This window comes from Melospiza georgiana, chromosome 2 (genome assembly GCF_028018845.1).
Source record: "Melospiza georgiana isolate bMelGeo1 chromosome 2, bMelGeo1.pri, whole genome shotgun sequence".
In the NCBI taxonomy this organism is placed as follows: Eukaryota; Metazoa; Chordata; class Aves; order Passeriformes; family Passerellidae; genus Melospiza; species Melospiza georgiana.
The window spans coordinates 60,526,368-60,543,879 of NC_080431.1; the positions used below are offsets into that span (position 1 = coordinate 60,526,368).

Sequence of the window (17,512 nt, forward strand, 5' to 3'; positions counted from 1 at the left end):
GAAAGGTGTTTTTGAGAGCAGTGCCTAAGCAGTCGCAGGCAACAAGCAAAGTGCTGCAGCTGGGTGGCAGCAGGGAGTGGAGGGAGGGTGCTGTTCGCCCAGCCAGAGACAGAGCTGCAATGCAGAGATGCCAGGCGCTGAACCAGACACCCTGGCTGCTGTCAGCCGTGGAGAGACACTGCCACTTCCAGGCCACAATTCATCCAGCCCAAAAGCAGGCATCTCAAACTGGTCTGGCGAACCAGAATTAAAAATACCCAGTTTTCCTCCCCCAGCACAGAAATGCTGCAGACACCCACCTCAGACAGTGAGATGTGTACTAGAGGTATTTACAATCAGGTGGGAGAAAACATAATTCTCACCCCAGTTTGAGTGATAGAATATCTGCATGCTGGAGACAATTTCAAAAGGCTGAGTCATTAAGAAATGAGGCATGAGAAAGACAAAAACTAAAATCAGAGACAAGACACTGACAGTTTAAAAAAATTGACTAAATTTTAAATTTTTGGCCAGTGACATCATTTCTGAATGCCATGACAGCTAGGTAGCTGCAGTGCTGGGACAAGACCAGCTCTAGTTTCTCCCTCTGGCACCCCTTCTCCCTGGCTCCAGCCTTACAGCATAATATAACTCTCTGGGACAGGGACTATCCTACCCTGCTCTTCATATGTCACCTAACAAGGAGCCTTGTCATCCTTGTCCCATTGTGACAAGGCTGCAAAAAGGGAGTGCTGATGAAAAAACCTGCCAAAGGTTAATCCTGCCTGGGTGACAATGACATCCTTAGGATGTCTTTCCCAGGATTTTTCCATTTTGCATCCTCATTACCCACTGACTAACAGGTCTCAGGGCACTGATACTGAGATCAGAACCACTGGCAAGCTTGTTCTCAGCAGCATGTCAAAATCATGGAGATGCACAGACAGATACATGGCCTTCCTTATGTTAAAGGAAGCAAACCCCAATATAAAAATATTTTTTAATAAGCAGAGCAGAACACAAATACATTTTCAGGGGCAAATAAGTTTTTCCCCTTTGGAAATAAGTGTCAGCCTTGGACAATTAAGACCTGGGGCCTCCTTTCAATCTCAGACAGATTGCAAATACCAGCACAAACCTTGTTATGACAGTATTTTGCTCAATCCTGGCTCTGAGTTCTTCATTCTGCTGTTGCAGCATGGTGATTTTTTCTTCCAGTTTTAAATTTTTTTCAACCTGCAGCAAAAGAAGGTTTGTTAAGTCTGAAGAACACTCAGCACCTGATCCAAGATAATTTGTTCTATATTAATCTGTGGAGCAACTTCTAAAATTTGAGGATAGGTGGAGGTGGTTTTCTGACTGCTGCTGAGACTTAGAGACCTGACTCACACCACCCCATCATACTGGTGGAGTTCCTGGGGCCATCAGCAGAGCATTGAGCAGGGGCAGAGCTGAACCAGCCCTCACTTGTAACTGAGGAGGAGGAGGAGGAGGGTTTTAGTTTTGTTCAGTGCAAGTGGATGTTTTCCTCAGTGGTGTCCCACAACTTTTGTCCCCCAAGGAGCCAGCGTTACCAGGCGTTGGAGAAGGTGCTGGTGACACTTGAGGAGCACCCAGCACGGAAAGTTGCCCAGCACTGTGGTATGAGTGGTCAGCCTAGTGATGGAGTGCAAGATGGGATGATGTACATCTCCCAGACATTGCAGTCTGACATCCAGCCTCCAGGATTATGATTCCTCAGTTATGGAGAGGAAAGAGTCACCCACCAGCAGCCTTAGAGTGCTGCTGCATTCTCATGAGGTGCGCTGGCCTCTGAAGACTCTTCTCACTGCCGCTGACAATGTCAGCTTAAATGACAGGCCTAAACCAGACATTTCACTTTAAGCTGTAATTAACTGAAATTAATCCTATCCCAAGCACAGGTAGCTTTTATTCAGCACAGTTCAAGGGCAGGGTTTGAGGACATCAGTAGCAGTGTATTAGTAAGATGTTTACAGGCATGTCCACAGCCTCAGGTACCCTGTCTTCCCCAGGCTTTGAAATTTGACATACTTTATCACCTTAGTCCTTGGTTTTCCAGCTGAAAATTTTGCTGAATTCAACAATTTTGAAAGAAAACATGATAGCACAGGGTAACCTTATCTCTGTGTGAGCTTGGTTATTGAATTTCCCAACCTTCTATAAAGATCCAAAATATTGTGCACTGGGGATAGCAATAACTCACACTTAATGGTGGAGACATTAGTTTTAGGTTGTGTTTTCTGGTCTGTGCAGGTAATTGTAAAGGATAGTCCTGATTCTCAGATATTCTGGTCTGTCCCAGTTAATTTTGTTAGAGCAGCACATGGATTCTGTCCCTGTTTTGAAATGCACTGAGAGAGGAATCACTATCACGGGCTCCCTCTCTGCTTCTTCAATAGTTTTCACAAGTAGCAGCTATGCCACCTGCATTTCCAGCCTCCCTTTCAGCTGCCAAGGAGCCAAGGCTGACCCTGGGTTTGAAATGCCCTCTTGCTCCCTTGTGAGGCTCCAGAGCATTTGGAGATGACCTGTAGGTGCTCTGACACTTCCAAAGGTGTATCTTGAAATGGAAAGCAGTTGTGCCTTTGGGCCACAGCAGACCCAGTGTTTTTGCTGTGATAAAGGGCAAGAACAGGACTGTGCACTCACATGCAGTTAATGAGCAAAAGGAGCTGAAGGACTAGGAATTATATAGGCTGTTGTTTGGGGTTTTTTTTCCCCAGTGTTTCCAAATCCTGGCTTAGCTCCAAGAGTAGCACGTTGGAAGGAGCAGAGATAATAAGCCTCAGTTGCAAAAAGGCACTTTTCTCTGCATCCACTTACTAAAGCATCTGTTCAGCAAAATAATCACCAGAGTTCTCAAATTTCCCTGTAAATGGAAACAAATCTTGCTGAATGCTGTGCTGAACCAGCTGCCACAGCTCCCAGCTGAGGTATTGCCTCATCCTGTCACCACACTGTATTTTACTGTCACTGCAGGTTATTCTGTACAAAATTAATCCCCTTTCCCACAAAAAATGTAATTGATGGTGAACTGGGGAGTTCTTCATTAGGGAATCCCACAAGCAAAGAAGGAGAAAACAGCATAGCCTGCAGAAAAGCATTACTGGAGGGCTGGAGAGACCTCTTCCAGAGCAAGCCTTGCTAAGAACTGCTTGCTGAGTATTGCTAAACCACATATGGCTCCCAAAATGCCTGCAGGAGCAGCAGCAAGACACACCATGGCTCAACCTTCCCCCAGGTGCCCTTTCCAACCCTGATTCCTGCAGGGGCATATGGTGCAGGCTGGTGTACCCTGCCACAAATTTCTCTTTCCCCCATTCTTCCTCCACCACTCACCTCCTGTATAACCTAACATGCTGAGCAGGTACTGTGTGAAGAAGCAATCCAGACTGATGGATGTGAACCTCTTTGACTGTGTCTTGCCCCAGCCTTATGTTGGTACTCACCTCTCTTAAGTTCATCTGCTGTAACCAAACTTCTCCTTTGTTAACTCTGTGATGTCTCCTCTGTAGGAAAAACGACAACTCACCTGTTTTTCTAGCTCCATAATCATCTTCTCCTGCTGGTGAATCTGGAGGTTCTTCATTTCCAGAACATGTTTTAAGCTCTTCAGATCTTTTTCTAAGTGTAGATATGGAGCTCGCACAATCTAGGAAATATATCAGAGATTTGGATATGTCAGCCATACATACACATTCAGCCATAAGACAGAGATTCCTCCATGTAACCCCGTTATTTAGGAGAATCAGTGGTGTGAAAACTGCCTGGGCCTGGTCCCCTGCAGCCCATTTGACCCCCGATATTTTCTCCTTGACACCCCTATGGCTAAGATTCATGACTCTTCCTCAGAGCTCAGTATTCAGGGTCTCAGCTGGGACCTGCCCCCTGCCCCTGGAATGAGGACCCAATTGCTCTTCATTGAATCAGGTGATGTGTAATACTTAGAAACATGTATCTTGAGGTCTGTATAGTTAGAGTTGTCACCTACCTTCAGCTGTTCCTCAGTGTTTTTCTTCAGAGCCTCTTCAAACCGGTCTGCTTTGGCCTTTAGAGATTGATTCTGGAAGGTGAGGGTGTCTATCTGGTCCTGGGGGGGAAACACACCAATTAACACATCAGCTGTGTTAGCAGCCCTCTCACACTCATACTGGTCAGTCTGTACTGCCAAACCAGGCAGTGGTTTATCAGGGAAGCTAAATAAGGCTCAGACACCCCTGTAAGGTGATATTTTTTTATATCAGGCCACTTGGAATCACAAAATCCCTGAAACACCTGTGGCTGATGCTAAATCACCTTGTGCTGGATGACAACAGACATGTCCTTCCCTGGCAGAGCTGGCATTTATATCACATGCATTTGTGTTGTCTTAGAGTCCAAATGAGGCAGGAGATACCTGTTTCCTTCCCCTTTCTAAGCTTCTAACATGGTAACATGCAATGATGAGTTAGTGGTGTGGAATTCAAATGATCATCATTTCATCTCAGAGCTATATATGGGAACAACATGTTATTTTAAGCAATCATATTTCTGTTACCATCAAAGGCATTTCTGCCTATCCAACACCTGTAAAATCCACAGTTGCTGTGAAGATGGTATTTTTATCTTTCACAGTTGTGATTTCTTGTCTGGAACATTACATCAGCCCTTATTGCAAAACTGCTGACATGCCTCGAGCTGTTGCAGCAGTGCAACAATATCTGCTAGCCAGGGCGTTTAAAAATTGCAGTTCATCTCTGCCTGGGAAATCAAACAGAGCTTGCATTAATTGCTCTGGCATCTTTACTTGTTCACACATTTCCAACCTTAGCTTGTGTCACAGGGGCGCAGTTCTGCCCTCCACTCCCTGTGATTTCTTCATCTAGGGAGTGAGAACAGCACGGAGCTTTTAGAAGGATTAGATGACTGACCTTGGTGTTAAACACTGGGACGTGCAGTGGGAACTGCGATGTGCAGGTCTGACCTGCCCACCCACAGCCTGGCTGCACAGCAGGGCAGCCCTGGGGCAGCAGGGACTGTGCTGCCCTCCGCTGGGGCTGGAGCTGTGTCTGCAGCGTGGGACCGGCTTTCCCACATTCAGGCAGCAGGAGGAGGCGAAAGCACGGACCCAGGCTCAGGGCCAGGCTGGGAGATGTCGCTGTTTCTGAGCCCTGGGGGTGCCAGCTGGCAGGTACCATGCAGACAGGGTGATGCTCACAGCCACTGCAGGTGCCAGAGCTCTCCCCATCAAGCAGGGAAGAGCTCAAATTTGCCAGCAGACAGCAGGGTCAAAAAGACATTTCTTTCTTTATCCAGATGCCTTTAAGTCCCTTTAAGTTTTCTCTCTCTTGTGAACCAGCCCAGGGGGAGGGAAGATCCCGAGGGTTTGCTGCTCTATCGCAGTTTGGACAGGCAGAGCACAGGAGGTACCAGAGCTGGTAGGAGCCTGGTGTGCTGGCAGAGGGCAGCGTGCCCAGGGCTGCTCCCCTGCACACCACAGGGTGGGAAACAAAGAAACTGCTCACCTGGAGTGACAGACGCAGCTTCTCAAAAGTCTCCTCCAGTTGTGCCTTTTCCAGCTTGTGAGCAGTATTCAGTTCTGGAGAGGTTACACAGACATGAATTACTGAGTGAAGTCCAGCAAACCAGGGTCTGAGAGCACACATGTTGTGAGCCACATGCAAATTGGGATGCAATTTTAGGACATGGAATAGGAAACTGGTAGCAATATGCTCTGTGACCTTAGGTAAATTGTTCTGAAAATCAGAGTTTCCTGATCTTTCACTGTTTGCAGATACCTCTGTTTCTACATGGCCAGATTCTGATTTTTCAGAACTGCTCAGAATTCTCAGTTCCCAGGCACTCTGATCTGAAAAGGGTCAGTCTGACAATGGGCCATTTACCAGTTCAGAGTGAGAAACCCTAAATCAAAGGACTTAAAATTGGATACATTAAAAAGCTTGGGTTGCAATTTCTTTGGGGGGATAGAGAGGAGGGCCGCCACCTGAGACGCAGAAATACAAAGGACAGTGCTTCTCCCCAAGCTGTGGTAGATGAGCTAAGAGGTTTAGTCCAGTAGTGAGACAGAGAAGACTTGATTAAAAGTTTTCCTGCTAGAATAACTCACCCTGGGCGTACTAATTACCCAAAGTGTAATAAACAAAGTGAAATAAAGTTTAATCTCTAAAGCAATGGCATCAATCGTGATTCAGTGCAGTAGTAGCAGCAGTCTTTTTAGTGTATGGACACGATTTTGTGTGTTTTCCCTGCCAAGGCCATGGCTTCTGCTCAGCAGCCGCAGTCCCAGCAGCCGTGTGTGACAGTGACACACGGCTCCAGTGGCTGCAGTGCCTTTCCAGGCACAGGAGGGCATTTCACACCCGCACCTGGAGCAGGGAGCACAAACTTCAGCCACCAGACCCTTGATGTACCACAACTTTGAATTTTATCATCAGAAAATACTAAAAACCAGAGAGATAAGATCATCCTCAAGTAATAATCAGCTTTTTGCTTATTTATTTTCAAAATTGTGTATATTAATTTACAAATGCTATTCTAGATACCTTCTCTGCCCATGAGAGAGGAGAATAGACTGTTCTCAGTTCATGTTATGCTCTGGACCGTGTCTTTAATTGACACAATGCAGAGCTAAGCAATATGGCGTGGTCTGGGAAACGTGGGAAAACCTACTAGAGATATTTAAAATATAGGAAAAAATAGGGAGATTGTACAGATTACTGTTAAATGTCAGCCAAAGCATGCTCAAAGGCGAATGTTTAGACACTGAACTGGTAGGGAGGGAAGAGCTCTGACTGCAGCATCAATCCTGTGGCCAAACTCTACCGCAAAATAAAGGTAACAGAGCTGGGGTGCAGATTTGCACTTCAAAAGGCTTTAGTCTGCTCAGCATGGCCAGAAGTTTGCTACTGGAAATCATGAGTCTTGTTTATAGAAGCACTTGTGGGTATTTAAGTACCTAAATTCAGAGATGTCCCAAGAGCTCTATTCTCCTGAGCATCTGAGGATTAGGCTCTTGAAAAAGCATTGTGTGAGAAGTGATGTGGAATTTGGATTCTATTTTCAGCAACACATAGAGAAAGCCTTATCTTTGACCCAGAGACTCCCCTCAGATAATTTCAGGTCAAAGTTAGATGCTGTAGACTACAGACATCTCTCCCTCTGCCCTAGAATGAAACTGGTGGTCCACCCCACGTGAAAGCACTAGACCAACACAAATTTCCTGTGTAATCTGCTCTGGAGGAAGAAGCACAGTGTCACTACAGCATTAATTCCTGCTCTGGAACAGCTGTGTAGCTGTTGGGTTGTCTTTGGCTTACCTTGAATCTTGCAGTCATTCTCATCCTGCAGGACTGTAATGGCCACTATGTGGTTATTCTCCAGCTGTGACATTGCAGCTTCATGTACAGCTGTGAGATCTTCCACCTGCTCCAGCAACAGCGAGCACAGACATGGACACATGGTTAGGCTGTGGCACGCTGACAAGCCTCTGCTGGAGAGCTCCAGTGAGCTGGAGACAGCAAAGGGATCTACTGAATGTGACACTTGCAGCACCTGAGCCAGTTTTGCCATGTTGATGCCTTGAGTGGTAGTGCATCGTCACTGCTGATGGTATTTTTTGTTTTTTAGCTTAATGGAGATGAAGAGGTGATGAAGAGGTACATAAGAAAGCAAAAGGTGAAAAAGCCCTTAGGTGGAGATGCTGTTTATTCAATGTTCAGAAGTCTCGAGATTCCATTAATCTAAATTATAACAATGTCCACAGAGCCCATGGCCATGGTTGGAGTGAGGAGTGCAGCTGGAAGAGGGCTGTGTTCCAGAGCACCCTTTGGGTTTGGGACTCCTACAGTGCATGGTTTGTTACTAGACTTGGCTAAAGGCAAAGTGAGATCCCTAATGATGGTCTTTTGATATGAATCATTAAAGGAATTACAAGAAGAAATCATGATGAAGATTGAGTCAGTGGTCCAGAGCATTTTCTGAATGCAATGCATCAATTTGATTTTCTGGGGTTTGTAACCACAGTGATTTTGTTCCATACATTTAACACAATATTATCTGTGATATCTGGCAAGGCAGAGGATCAAACTATTTTACATTTACAGTGAAACAGCTGTTCTGTCCATGGCTAAGTGACTTGACCCTAAACAGCTTTATTTGCTCACAGTTGTGTAAATAATGGTAGAAGTTTACTTCATCTGAGTTTGCCTTGAATAAATGTTATTTCAGTGCTTTTTGTTGTCAAACATATGTATTAGGTAACCCACCAGAAGCCAAATTTCCAACCATACTGGAGAAAACTTGCACTTCAAATGAAAGTTGGGCATCTAACATGGAATTTAAAATTATCCAAACTAATTTTCATAATAATGTGGGAGATAACTCAGTGGGGAAAAACTGTTTGCAAAATAATGGGGGCTCAGCCTGATGATGTATTGCAAGACAGAGCTGAGAAAGGTGGGGGCAGATGACTCAAAGGGCTCCTAATGGGGTAAGGGCTGTCACCTGGCTTTTCCCAGAGCACAGCATCCTTGTATATGATGTCTGCAAGCTGAAGCCTCATGAGCATTGCCATGTTCTTTACCCCACCCTTGCTGAAGCCTTTGTTTGTACTCTAATTGCTTCTCAGCTGAACAGCCCCCCCTAGGAATGATTATCCCCAAATGCCCAAAGAAGGTGAAGGAGTCTCCCCTTGCTGCCACCATCCTTGACAAGCTATTTATCTATAAAGCCAATTAAATATGTCCCAAATTATCTGCAGGGATTTTTCTGCCTTCTGTGTGTTTCATATCCACATTGCAAATGGCTCTCTTTAATCTTCCAGAGTGATGTCCTGTCTGCAGTTTTCCATGGCAGATAGTCAACTTGGCACTGGGAAGCAGCTCTCCTGGATGCTAATAACTTACTCTGGAAGTCACTTAACACAAGTCATGTTTATTTCTGGCTATGGAAAGTACCTCAGGTGGGATTTTTAAGGCTTAATAAAGTAAAATCAAGAGGAGGTCTAGTGGGAGAAGTTCAGCAAGCTGCTGGGCAAAACAGCTTGAGCTGAGCACCTCAAGTGAGAAACACTGGCAAGACAGATCACAGCCTTTACTTTGCAATTCTGCCTTTAGCTGCAAGGAGATGTGAGCATGCACTGGCACACAAGATCATTTTGTGAGGAGTTTGGCTCTCATGCTCTGCTACCTCCTCAGAAACAGCTGAACCTCCAAAACCTGACACAGGAACTGTGTCTCCAAACAAGTAACAGCTATCTCATAGTGAACTAGGTGGTGGCTGAAGCGACACAGCATGGAAGGTTAAGCTGTGACTGGAAACCATGAACGTGGGATGAGTAGCTTCCAAATCAGATTTATGGATACAGAAATACACGCAGATCCATGGTCAGAAGGATTTTGCCATTGTTAATGCCTTCAAGAATGCAAATTCAAATCCCCCTCATGCAGATGGGCAGCTCAAGCACGAGGCTCTTCTCATGTGCAGTGCAAGAGCTCCATTTCCTTGGCCAAGAAACGTTGGTGAGCAGCTTCCCAGCATGGCCTGTCAGCCCCCACTGACCCAAGAGGGCTCAGCACAGGATGGGTGCACAGCAGAGCAGGAATTCAAAGGGAAAACCTGCTAAAACTCATCATGCTAACTGAACTGTGAATTGAAAATGTGGGCTAAAGCTCTGAGATACTAGGGTCACAGAGGCACTTTCAAAGCAATGGAGAGGAATGTTTGTGTCATTTTCAGCAATCAGGGAACACAGAGCTCTGGAGCGAACCAAGAACTATTTGCCCCACAGAGGGAAGGATGTGTTTCCAGTGCTCCTCTGTGACGATGAGTAGGGTAACAACAGATGAAAACATGAGAAAAATAAGCACACTTCTAGTCAAGTCCTACAATGACTTTGAACAGCTTTCTTGCACTGATCAGCTTGAGAGGAGAAGAATCAACATCTGTTCTTGTGGTCCCGAGAGCTCACAGAAACACTTCAAAGAGAGCAGAGCTGAGCTATAATCTAGTTCAGCAAAAAATGAACAAATTCCTTCACAAATGCTGCTGTCAGGTGAGCCAGGGGAGGTAAGCCTTTGCAGCTAGAGCCAACATATTCTACCAGGCAGACTGACACACTGACACAGTGAAAGGAAAAAATTGTCAAGGCTTTTGGGAACATAACCCCTCCTCCATATCAGAAAGAAAAGCAGAAATTTTGAAGGGCATTGAAAGGAAACCAACTTGCATAAACTGAAATGAGAACCAAAAGACATGGCTCAGCATATATTCTAACCATTTAAGAGAAGTATTTTTAGAAATATTTTTAGAAATCTGATTTAGCACATAAAGACCTATTTGACAGCACCTTCTAATACATCTTTAGAAATCAGCTCATGAACAGAAATAGGTAGTTTGTCCAGGACAAAACAACCCAGTTGCATTGAGTTCCAGTGTTTGTTCTGACAAAACCAGACAAAAGCAGCTGCTGTTGAGAACACTCCTGCCTACACACAGAAAGCAGAGCAAGGAGAAACACTTGGGATGTACAGTCCAAGAGATTAGGCTGAGTGGTGGGGCAGCAATCAGGGGATCTGGAGTGCATCATGTGCTTGATGTTTAGGCAGCATGTGTTGCATGGTTGCTATCGCTTCACTGTGTTGCCCTTTAACTAGCAAATAACAATGGGCTGGCTCTGCTGGCCTTACCTGTGTGGTACAGATTCTTATAACTCTTGGTTTTAGTCATAAATTGACGAAAAGAGGTGGGTTGAGGAGCAGGTATGCGTGGGCAGCAGAGCTAATCTTAATATTTTTATTGTAAAACATCAGCAATACTTTTATTGTCATCATGTGAAGACAAGCCATGGCAATGTAATAGACTAGTGTATGGAAGAAACAGTAGAATAGGGAGAAAGAGCAGTAAAGATATTCAGGATGACATTTTCCCACCCATAACTCATTACCAGTGTCTTCATGTTGGAGTGTTCAATGTATTTCATTACCTGAACCCAATCAGGACTAGAGCGGACTACTCTTCAAAGGCAACAGGTGGAGACTGACCTGATCCTGATGCTGCAATTTGGCTTGTTCCAGCTGCAGCCTGTGCTGCTCCTGCAGGCTCTCCTTCTTGGCCTGGTACTCCTGCTGCAGCCGCTGCTCCAGGGCCTGCATCTCCTGCTGCTGCTGCCTGCGGAGCTGCTGCCCCTCCTCCTGGAAGCGCCGCTCCAGCTGCTCCTTCTCGCTCTGCAGCTCCTTCCATCGCGCCGTGTTGAGCTCTGTGGAGACAACAGCACCACACAGTCCCCACGCTGCCCTGGAGCAAGCAGCGGCACTGGACCTGTTGGCAGGGCAATGAGCTTGGTGCTTCTCCCCACTCTGTTGTACAAGGGGTATGACTGACCACTTGTATCTCATACATCCCATTTTCGAGCTGTTCGAAGCTGCTCATCCCATAAGCCTGTCTCCAGCTCCAGCAAGGACCATTCAAATCCATTCACGCACACTTGCTTAAAATATTTTTGTGTTCAAACCACTATCTTGTGTGCTTCATGGCATCAGAGAGCGCAGTGACTGACTGATACTAAAGGCAATCAGAAAGTGTGAAATTTTTACTCTGGTGAACTAACCCAGTGGCTATGTCTCAGAATCCATACCAGTGTTTTCCAACAGTTCTATCAAGTCAAGGAAAATCAGTCCATTTCCCCATTTGGTTCCTCACCTTTATTGTCCCCCAGGTCCCAGGAAAGCACTGTTCACAAACACTGTGTCCTCAGCCATTTGCTTTGCTAAAGAACAGTTGCAAAAAATCCAGATATTGAAGACTTGATGCAAGATGGACAAGATCAGCCAGAGTAAATTTACAGAGCAAGCTTGCTCACTTGTAAAGATCTAACAGGTAAGCATTAAAATCATCCTGACAATAACATTCAGAATATTAAAGGAGAAATGGGTTTCTAATAGCACTGCTAGATCTTCTTTCTCATTTAGACCCATAGTTGATTTAGAAAGATGATCAGGTTTTTGAACAAACTGACTGCATATTTATCCTTCCCTTGCCTTTCAAGATGCACATGCCATGCACAGACCCGTGTGGCACTGCAAGTCAGAGGATTGGGAGCAGCTGTCTTCCTGCTGAATGCTTCAAACCCATATTAATCCTATGACAACATAATTGTTCAATATCTGTATCTTCCTACCTCTTTCTGCTACAGTGTCAGACTGTGCTCATTTTTCCCAGGATAGCAACAGTTTGTCCAAGTTACCAGTGCTGTCCCCACAGCTTATGTTAGGTGCACCCATGCCAAGGTAGTTTGGACACCCAAGCTAACCATTCCCTTCCCCACATGCCTATTTTTCACCCTATTTAGAGCTCTGCTTCCACACTTACTGGACACCAATATTCAGATTTGCTCAGTATGTCCAGACAGAGAAACGCTGCTGTATGACATTCACATTCTCCGAAAAATTCCTTTTGCCCAAGGTTTTTCTCCTGGGAAGCTGAAAGGCAGTGAGAGAGGCCTCAGAGAAAAGGAAAACAATTCTTATCTCATTTGTTTCTTCTGTATTGTTGTGCTCATCTGGAATGTGTTTGGAGATTATTTACCTATAGGGGATTGTTTCATTGGATTCTGGTGTGAGTTGTTTGGACTCATTGGCCAATGGGGGCCAAGCTGTGTCAGGGCTCTGAAAAGAGTCAGGAATTTTCATTATTATCTTTTCAGCATTCAGTAAGTATCCTTTCTGTATTCTTTAATATACTGTAGTATAGTATTCTTTAATATAATATAGTATAATAAAGTAATAAATCAGCCTTCTGAGAACATGGAATCAGATGCATCATTCCTGCCTTTGTTGGGGTGCCCTGCAAATACAATACTGCTGGGCTCCTGTTCTGATTCTGGAATTTTCTGGAGCACTGTGGGGGAACTCTGTCCCTGTCAAGTTGTGTGCTCCTGATTGAAAGAGAGTGAACCAGTGAGTTCAGCACCTCATTGGCAGCACACAGAAGGCTTTCTCACTTGCCTTATATCCAGAATGGAATGGTACATTAGCTGGAATATCTTGTCTCCTGGCAGTCTGGATTAGGGCTCTAAACCCTCTCTCCTGTTTTTTGCTTTTTTATTATCTTTGGATTGTGAAGTGATCCCAGAGCAGGAGGGGTTGTACTTGCAGCTCTGCCTTCAGTAGAATTCAAACTTACTCAGGCTTTAAATAGGGGATGTAATGAACCCCATCTCTCTCCAGCCTCTCTAATGAGATTACCCAGCACACAGGGAGGGCTGGGAAATGAAACGTGCTCTAACCAAAAGAAAGTTCACATGAAACACATCCTGTAACCTGAAATACAAGACTATTCACAAATCAGACCCTGATGCAGGTGCAAAATGGAGGGAAGAGGGAGGCAGGGGAAGTGAGCTTGCATGGCATGTTCCCCATACACCCAACAATGCTACTGGAGGCAGAAAATGAAGCAATTTGCCCTATACAGACTATTAAACACCTCTAATGGGAAGGAGTGATCCCTACCATAAGTGTCAGACTAAGACAAACGAGGCTGGGGACTGAAGTGTTGAGGAAAAACTGAATCTCTTCTTATCAGGGAGATGGACCTTTGTGCCCAGCTCTCCTGGGACAGCCATGGCAGAAGGCAGCACCCATGGAGCCCAGGGGTTTGCAGCTGCAGCAGGAACCAGTGTGGGACAGCCTGTCCTGCTGGGGCCAGCTGTGTGGTCCTGGTGAAACAGCTGGGTCATCTCCAGCAGGGACCCCATAACCGAGGCCTGAACAGGTGACCTGCTAATGCCGCTGGAAAACTCTGAATGGTGGCCTTTCCTGGATGGCAGCGTGCTGGGTTAAACGAGACCAGCTACTGCAGCTTCCCTACTCCCTGAGCGCTGAGTGCACAACAGATGAGCAAAACCCACTTCAGGCTGGGCTGGGGAGGTGAGGGAAAGGTAGATATCACCATTGGACTGACCTTCCTTCCCCCACCACACAGTCAGAGCCACAGTGCAGCCTCCCCAGCCCTGGATGCAGCTTCTGTGGGAACTGGGGCTGGTGCCTTGTGGCCTGACAGAGGGACTGTTTCCTTCTGACATGGGAAATGGGCTCTTCTTCCTGAGCCTTGGCCCCAAAATCACAGACAAATCGCAGCCACCACACTCAGGTTAAGCATCCTCTGATTGGGAAGCATATCCAGGAGGAGATGGCATAAAGGCTTTGGCTTTGAAATGCTTGAGAACACAGATAATACAAATTACACAGATAATACATCTCATTGCCTTTCCTTCATCCAGGTTTTTTATGCATCTCCATACCTCTTCTCAACACACTTCATGTCATTGGTCTGACAGTGAAGGAGCAGGTAATTTTGACATTTAATTTCCACTAGTTTGAAGGGAAACAGCTGGTATTCAAAACCTCTTTATTGAAAGAGACTCAGTGTTGCAGCTGAAAAGTGCTTATATTTATAATTTATAAAATCGGTCTCTTGAGTGTAGAACGGTTGCTTGTCATGTTTTCCTAGCCTTGCTATTTCTAGCAAAATACATGAGCAAACCTTATTGCTTTAAATAACAAGTTCTTCAGTGTTTATAGAGGCCAAGGCTCCTCCCCAGGTCTGGGAAGGGAGAATCACTTTACAATTTTACCCATGCTGGTTTCAGATGCAGTGTGATACTTTCACAGGACTGGGCAGTGTTGTCTGACCTCAGTATTTTGCCTGGCTCCAGAAGGATGCAGGTTTCCCTAAGTTATTTTTACACATGGTCCATTGCTGCTATTGCTTCAGCAATGGTTTTATTTACCACAAGAATTTTCCTTAAACATATATTCTTATTTTTCTGAACAGTGGGTTCTCTGTTGCAATTTCATTGCTTTGCATAGCAGATTTCTGCAGTTTCTGTTGAAGTTAAAGACTGCACACTGTGAAAACCAAGCACATTCAGCACCCAAATTATAACTTTGAATTACAGCTAAACAACTAAGTGTTGGACTCACTGCCCGTATCAAATCTGGCTAGTCCAACCTTGTTTTACTGATTCATTCAGGCATTTACATCAGTGAGTCTGACATGGTGAATTTACACATGAGAAATCAGGAATTTCTGACCAACACCCATGCTGTTTAACTGGACAGGTTATTTTTAAATTAATGAAAACTTACTTATTAAAGTAATGGAAGAAAGTCAGAACTACAGCTTGGTTGTAGTCAAAATAATATGCTCTGATTTTCTCTGAATTTCTTCATAGAAAATTTCTTCACAAAATTAAGTTCTGTAATTTTATACCAAAGGAAAACAGACTGTGCTGCAATTTTTGACTTATACTAAAAAGCACAATAATTTACCTCCCATACATAATAGGATATGGGATATATGCTAGGGATATTTAGGGATATATGCTAAGATTTTTATTGCTGATGAATTATTTCACATTCTGCTGAAGTGCAATACCTGCACATGTTCATCTTTTTGTTTGTCCCTGGTGGGAGTGGTTCTAGCTGGCCATGCTATCTCAGGGTTGCACAGAGAGGATTTCCTCCACTCCTCCATGTCTTCTGGAGTGATGGGAGGAAGAGGTGGCCTGTAATGACTCCTCTCCATTACACATGCCCACAGGACCACTGAGGAAAGGACTGTGTCACACCATCTTTTCCCTTTCTGAGAAAGAAAGCCCATAGACAACTCCAGCTTATCTCCCTTCTGAAGCAGTGCAGCTCAGGGTGCTTTCCTGGGGTGTCTGTGGTTCTTACCAAAGCTGTCCCCACACATGCCACCAGGTCTCAGCTTTGTGCAGAGGAGGTGTCTGTTGCTGCATGTGCAAGGGCAGGCAGAGCAGGGATCTCCTGTTACTGAGCATGCTGCTCTGAGACCCCCAAACTGACACCAGTTATACCCCTGGCAAAGTTCTCTTCTCCAGCAAAACCACTGGGGATGTGTGCTCATTTCAGCTGTACACACATGGTGTAAATGGAAGCAGAGCTCTTTATCTCCAGCACTGAACCTCTCTTTCCTTCCCATGTCACCACCACTTAAGAAAAGCACTCAGGAAAATGAGCAAACCCAACCTGCTAGATTGAGGTAGGGCTCTCAAATGAGAAGTGGCTATTGAACTGAGAACTTCAGGAGTGCCCTGCCTGAAGAAAGCACCAGTGGCAACAATTCTTCTGTAAGAGCTGTGGAGATGCAGAGGATGGAGGAAGGCAGGCATTGGGGAATTACTGGAAACCTGTTTCGCCATTGCTGCAGTATACACTGGCCATGGGGACAATAAAGCTCTCTATGAAATGACAATCAGCCAAAGCATTTCAGAGGGGCAAAGCAGGGAGCACAAGATGTTGGGCATCTGAAAAGAGCTGTGCTCAGCTTTTCTGAAGTGGGCTGTCATAGGCAAGGTGAAGGCAAAACACAGGGAGGATCTGCAGTTCTGCCCATCCCACAAGGGTTTGGCCTGAGCCTCCCTTTGCTGGCCACTTGACACAGTCTGTACTTAATGGGTGACCCAGGAACTGGTTTCCCACATGCAGGGAAAGCTGAGAGGTCCCTCCTGTTCATAGCTCCAGTCATCAGTGGTTCCAACACCCGCTGGTACTCAAGGTGTGCCCTGATGCAGTGGTCCTGCTCTCCTTTTGTCTTGAGGTAGGTGAACCCAACATCACACTCATTCTGGAGAGATTTAAGCCCAGAAGAACTCAGCCTGTTGGCTGAAGCCAGAGCAAAATCCCACCCTCTCTCTCAGGAGTGGCAGTATCTTTACACTCTCTCTGCTGTCTAGATCAGAAACTCAAAAGGAAAAGAGGGGCATGCAGATATACAGGGAACACACAGACCAAATGGGATGCATTGCTCTTTCTGTCTCTCAACCAGCAAGAGATCTTAGAGATATTAACAAGCAAATTCTGAGCTTGGCGTCCTTTGGTTTGTAGCTGACCTGCGAAACACAGCAATGTTCATAAGCTGGTGATGCATTCCCAGTCACTGTGCGCTGCAATGGTCCCAAGCTCCCACTTCTCATCACACTGTGCTTTCTTCTCAGCAGTGCTGGTGTTTGAGGACAGAAGCTATGGATTCATGGAGAGCAATTTGTATAGCAAAGATGATGCACAAGTGTGTGTGGTGATGAACTCATCTGCACAGCAAAGAGGTAAAATCAAGGTTCCCTGCACAATCACACAACCCTTTCCCACTTGGCTTCAGAAAACATTTCACCATGGAGGTTCCCCAGGATCAGGTCACAGGGAATCAAAATAACTGCTTTCATGTAAAGTGAGAAAATCACTTTGTTGTTACTTTTGTTGTACTACTTACCAACTTCCTCCCTGATCTTTTCAAGCTCGACTCCTAACTCCTTTATTTTCACAAGGGCATTTTCATTCTGTTTAAGGAAAAAGAGAGAAAAAATATGTATAGTACCCAGGTTTATCCCAGATAAGCACTTTCACATGTTCATTTAGTAAAGCAGATTAGATTGATTCCACATACTACTTTTTCTTTTTTGTTGTTTTAGGGGATTTTTAGGGGAGGGGAGTGGGAT

General features: G+C 45.2%; 1 protein-coding gene across 6 annotated transcripts in view; it reads right to left on the minus strand.

Moving 5' to 3' along the window:
• MTUS2 (microtubule associated scaffold protein 2) overlaps nucleotides 1–17,512 on the minus strand; it is a 261,088-nt gene that overhangs the window by 5,030 nt on the left and 238,546 nt on the right. For all 6 annotated transcript variants that reach the window (XM_058045826.1, XM_058045827.1, XM_058045824.1 and 3 more), the window contains 7 exons: nucleotides 17,287–17,353; nucleotides 11,040–11,254; nucleotides 7,317–7,422; nucleotides 5,505–5,578; nucleotides 3,992–4,090; nucleotides 3,533–3,652; nucleotides 1,118–1,215 (listed from right to left, as the gene is read on the minus strand). In XM_058045826.1, coding sequence (XP_057901809.1) covers nucleotides 1,118–1,215; nucleotides 3,533–3,652; nucleotides 3,992–4,090; nucleotides 5,505–5,578; nucleotides 7,317–7,422; nucleotides 11,040–11,254; nucleotides 17,287–17,353 — 779 coding nt within the window. The remainder of the gene's footprint in view (nucleotides 1–1,117; nucleotides 1,216–3,532; nucleotides 3,653–3,991; nucleotides 4,091–5,504; nucleotides 5,579–7,316; nucleotides 7,423–11,039; nucleotides 11,255–17,286; nucleotides 17,354–17,512) is intronic.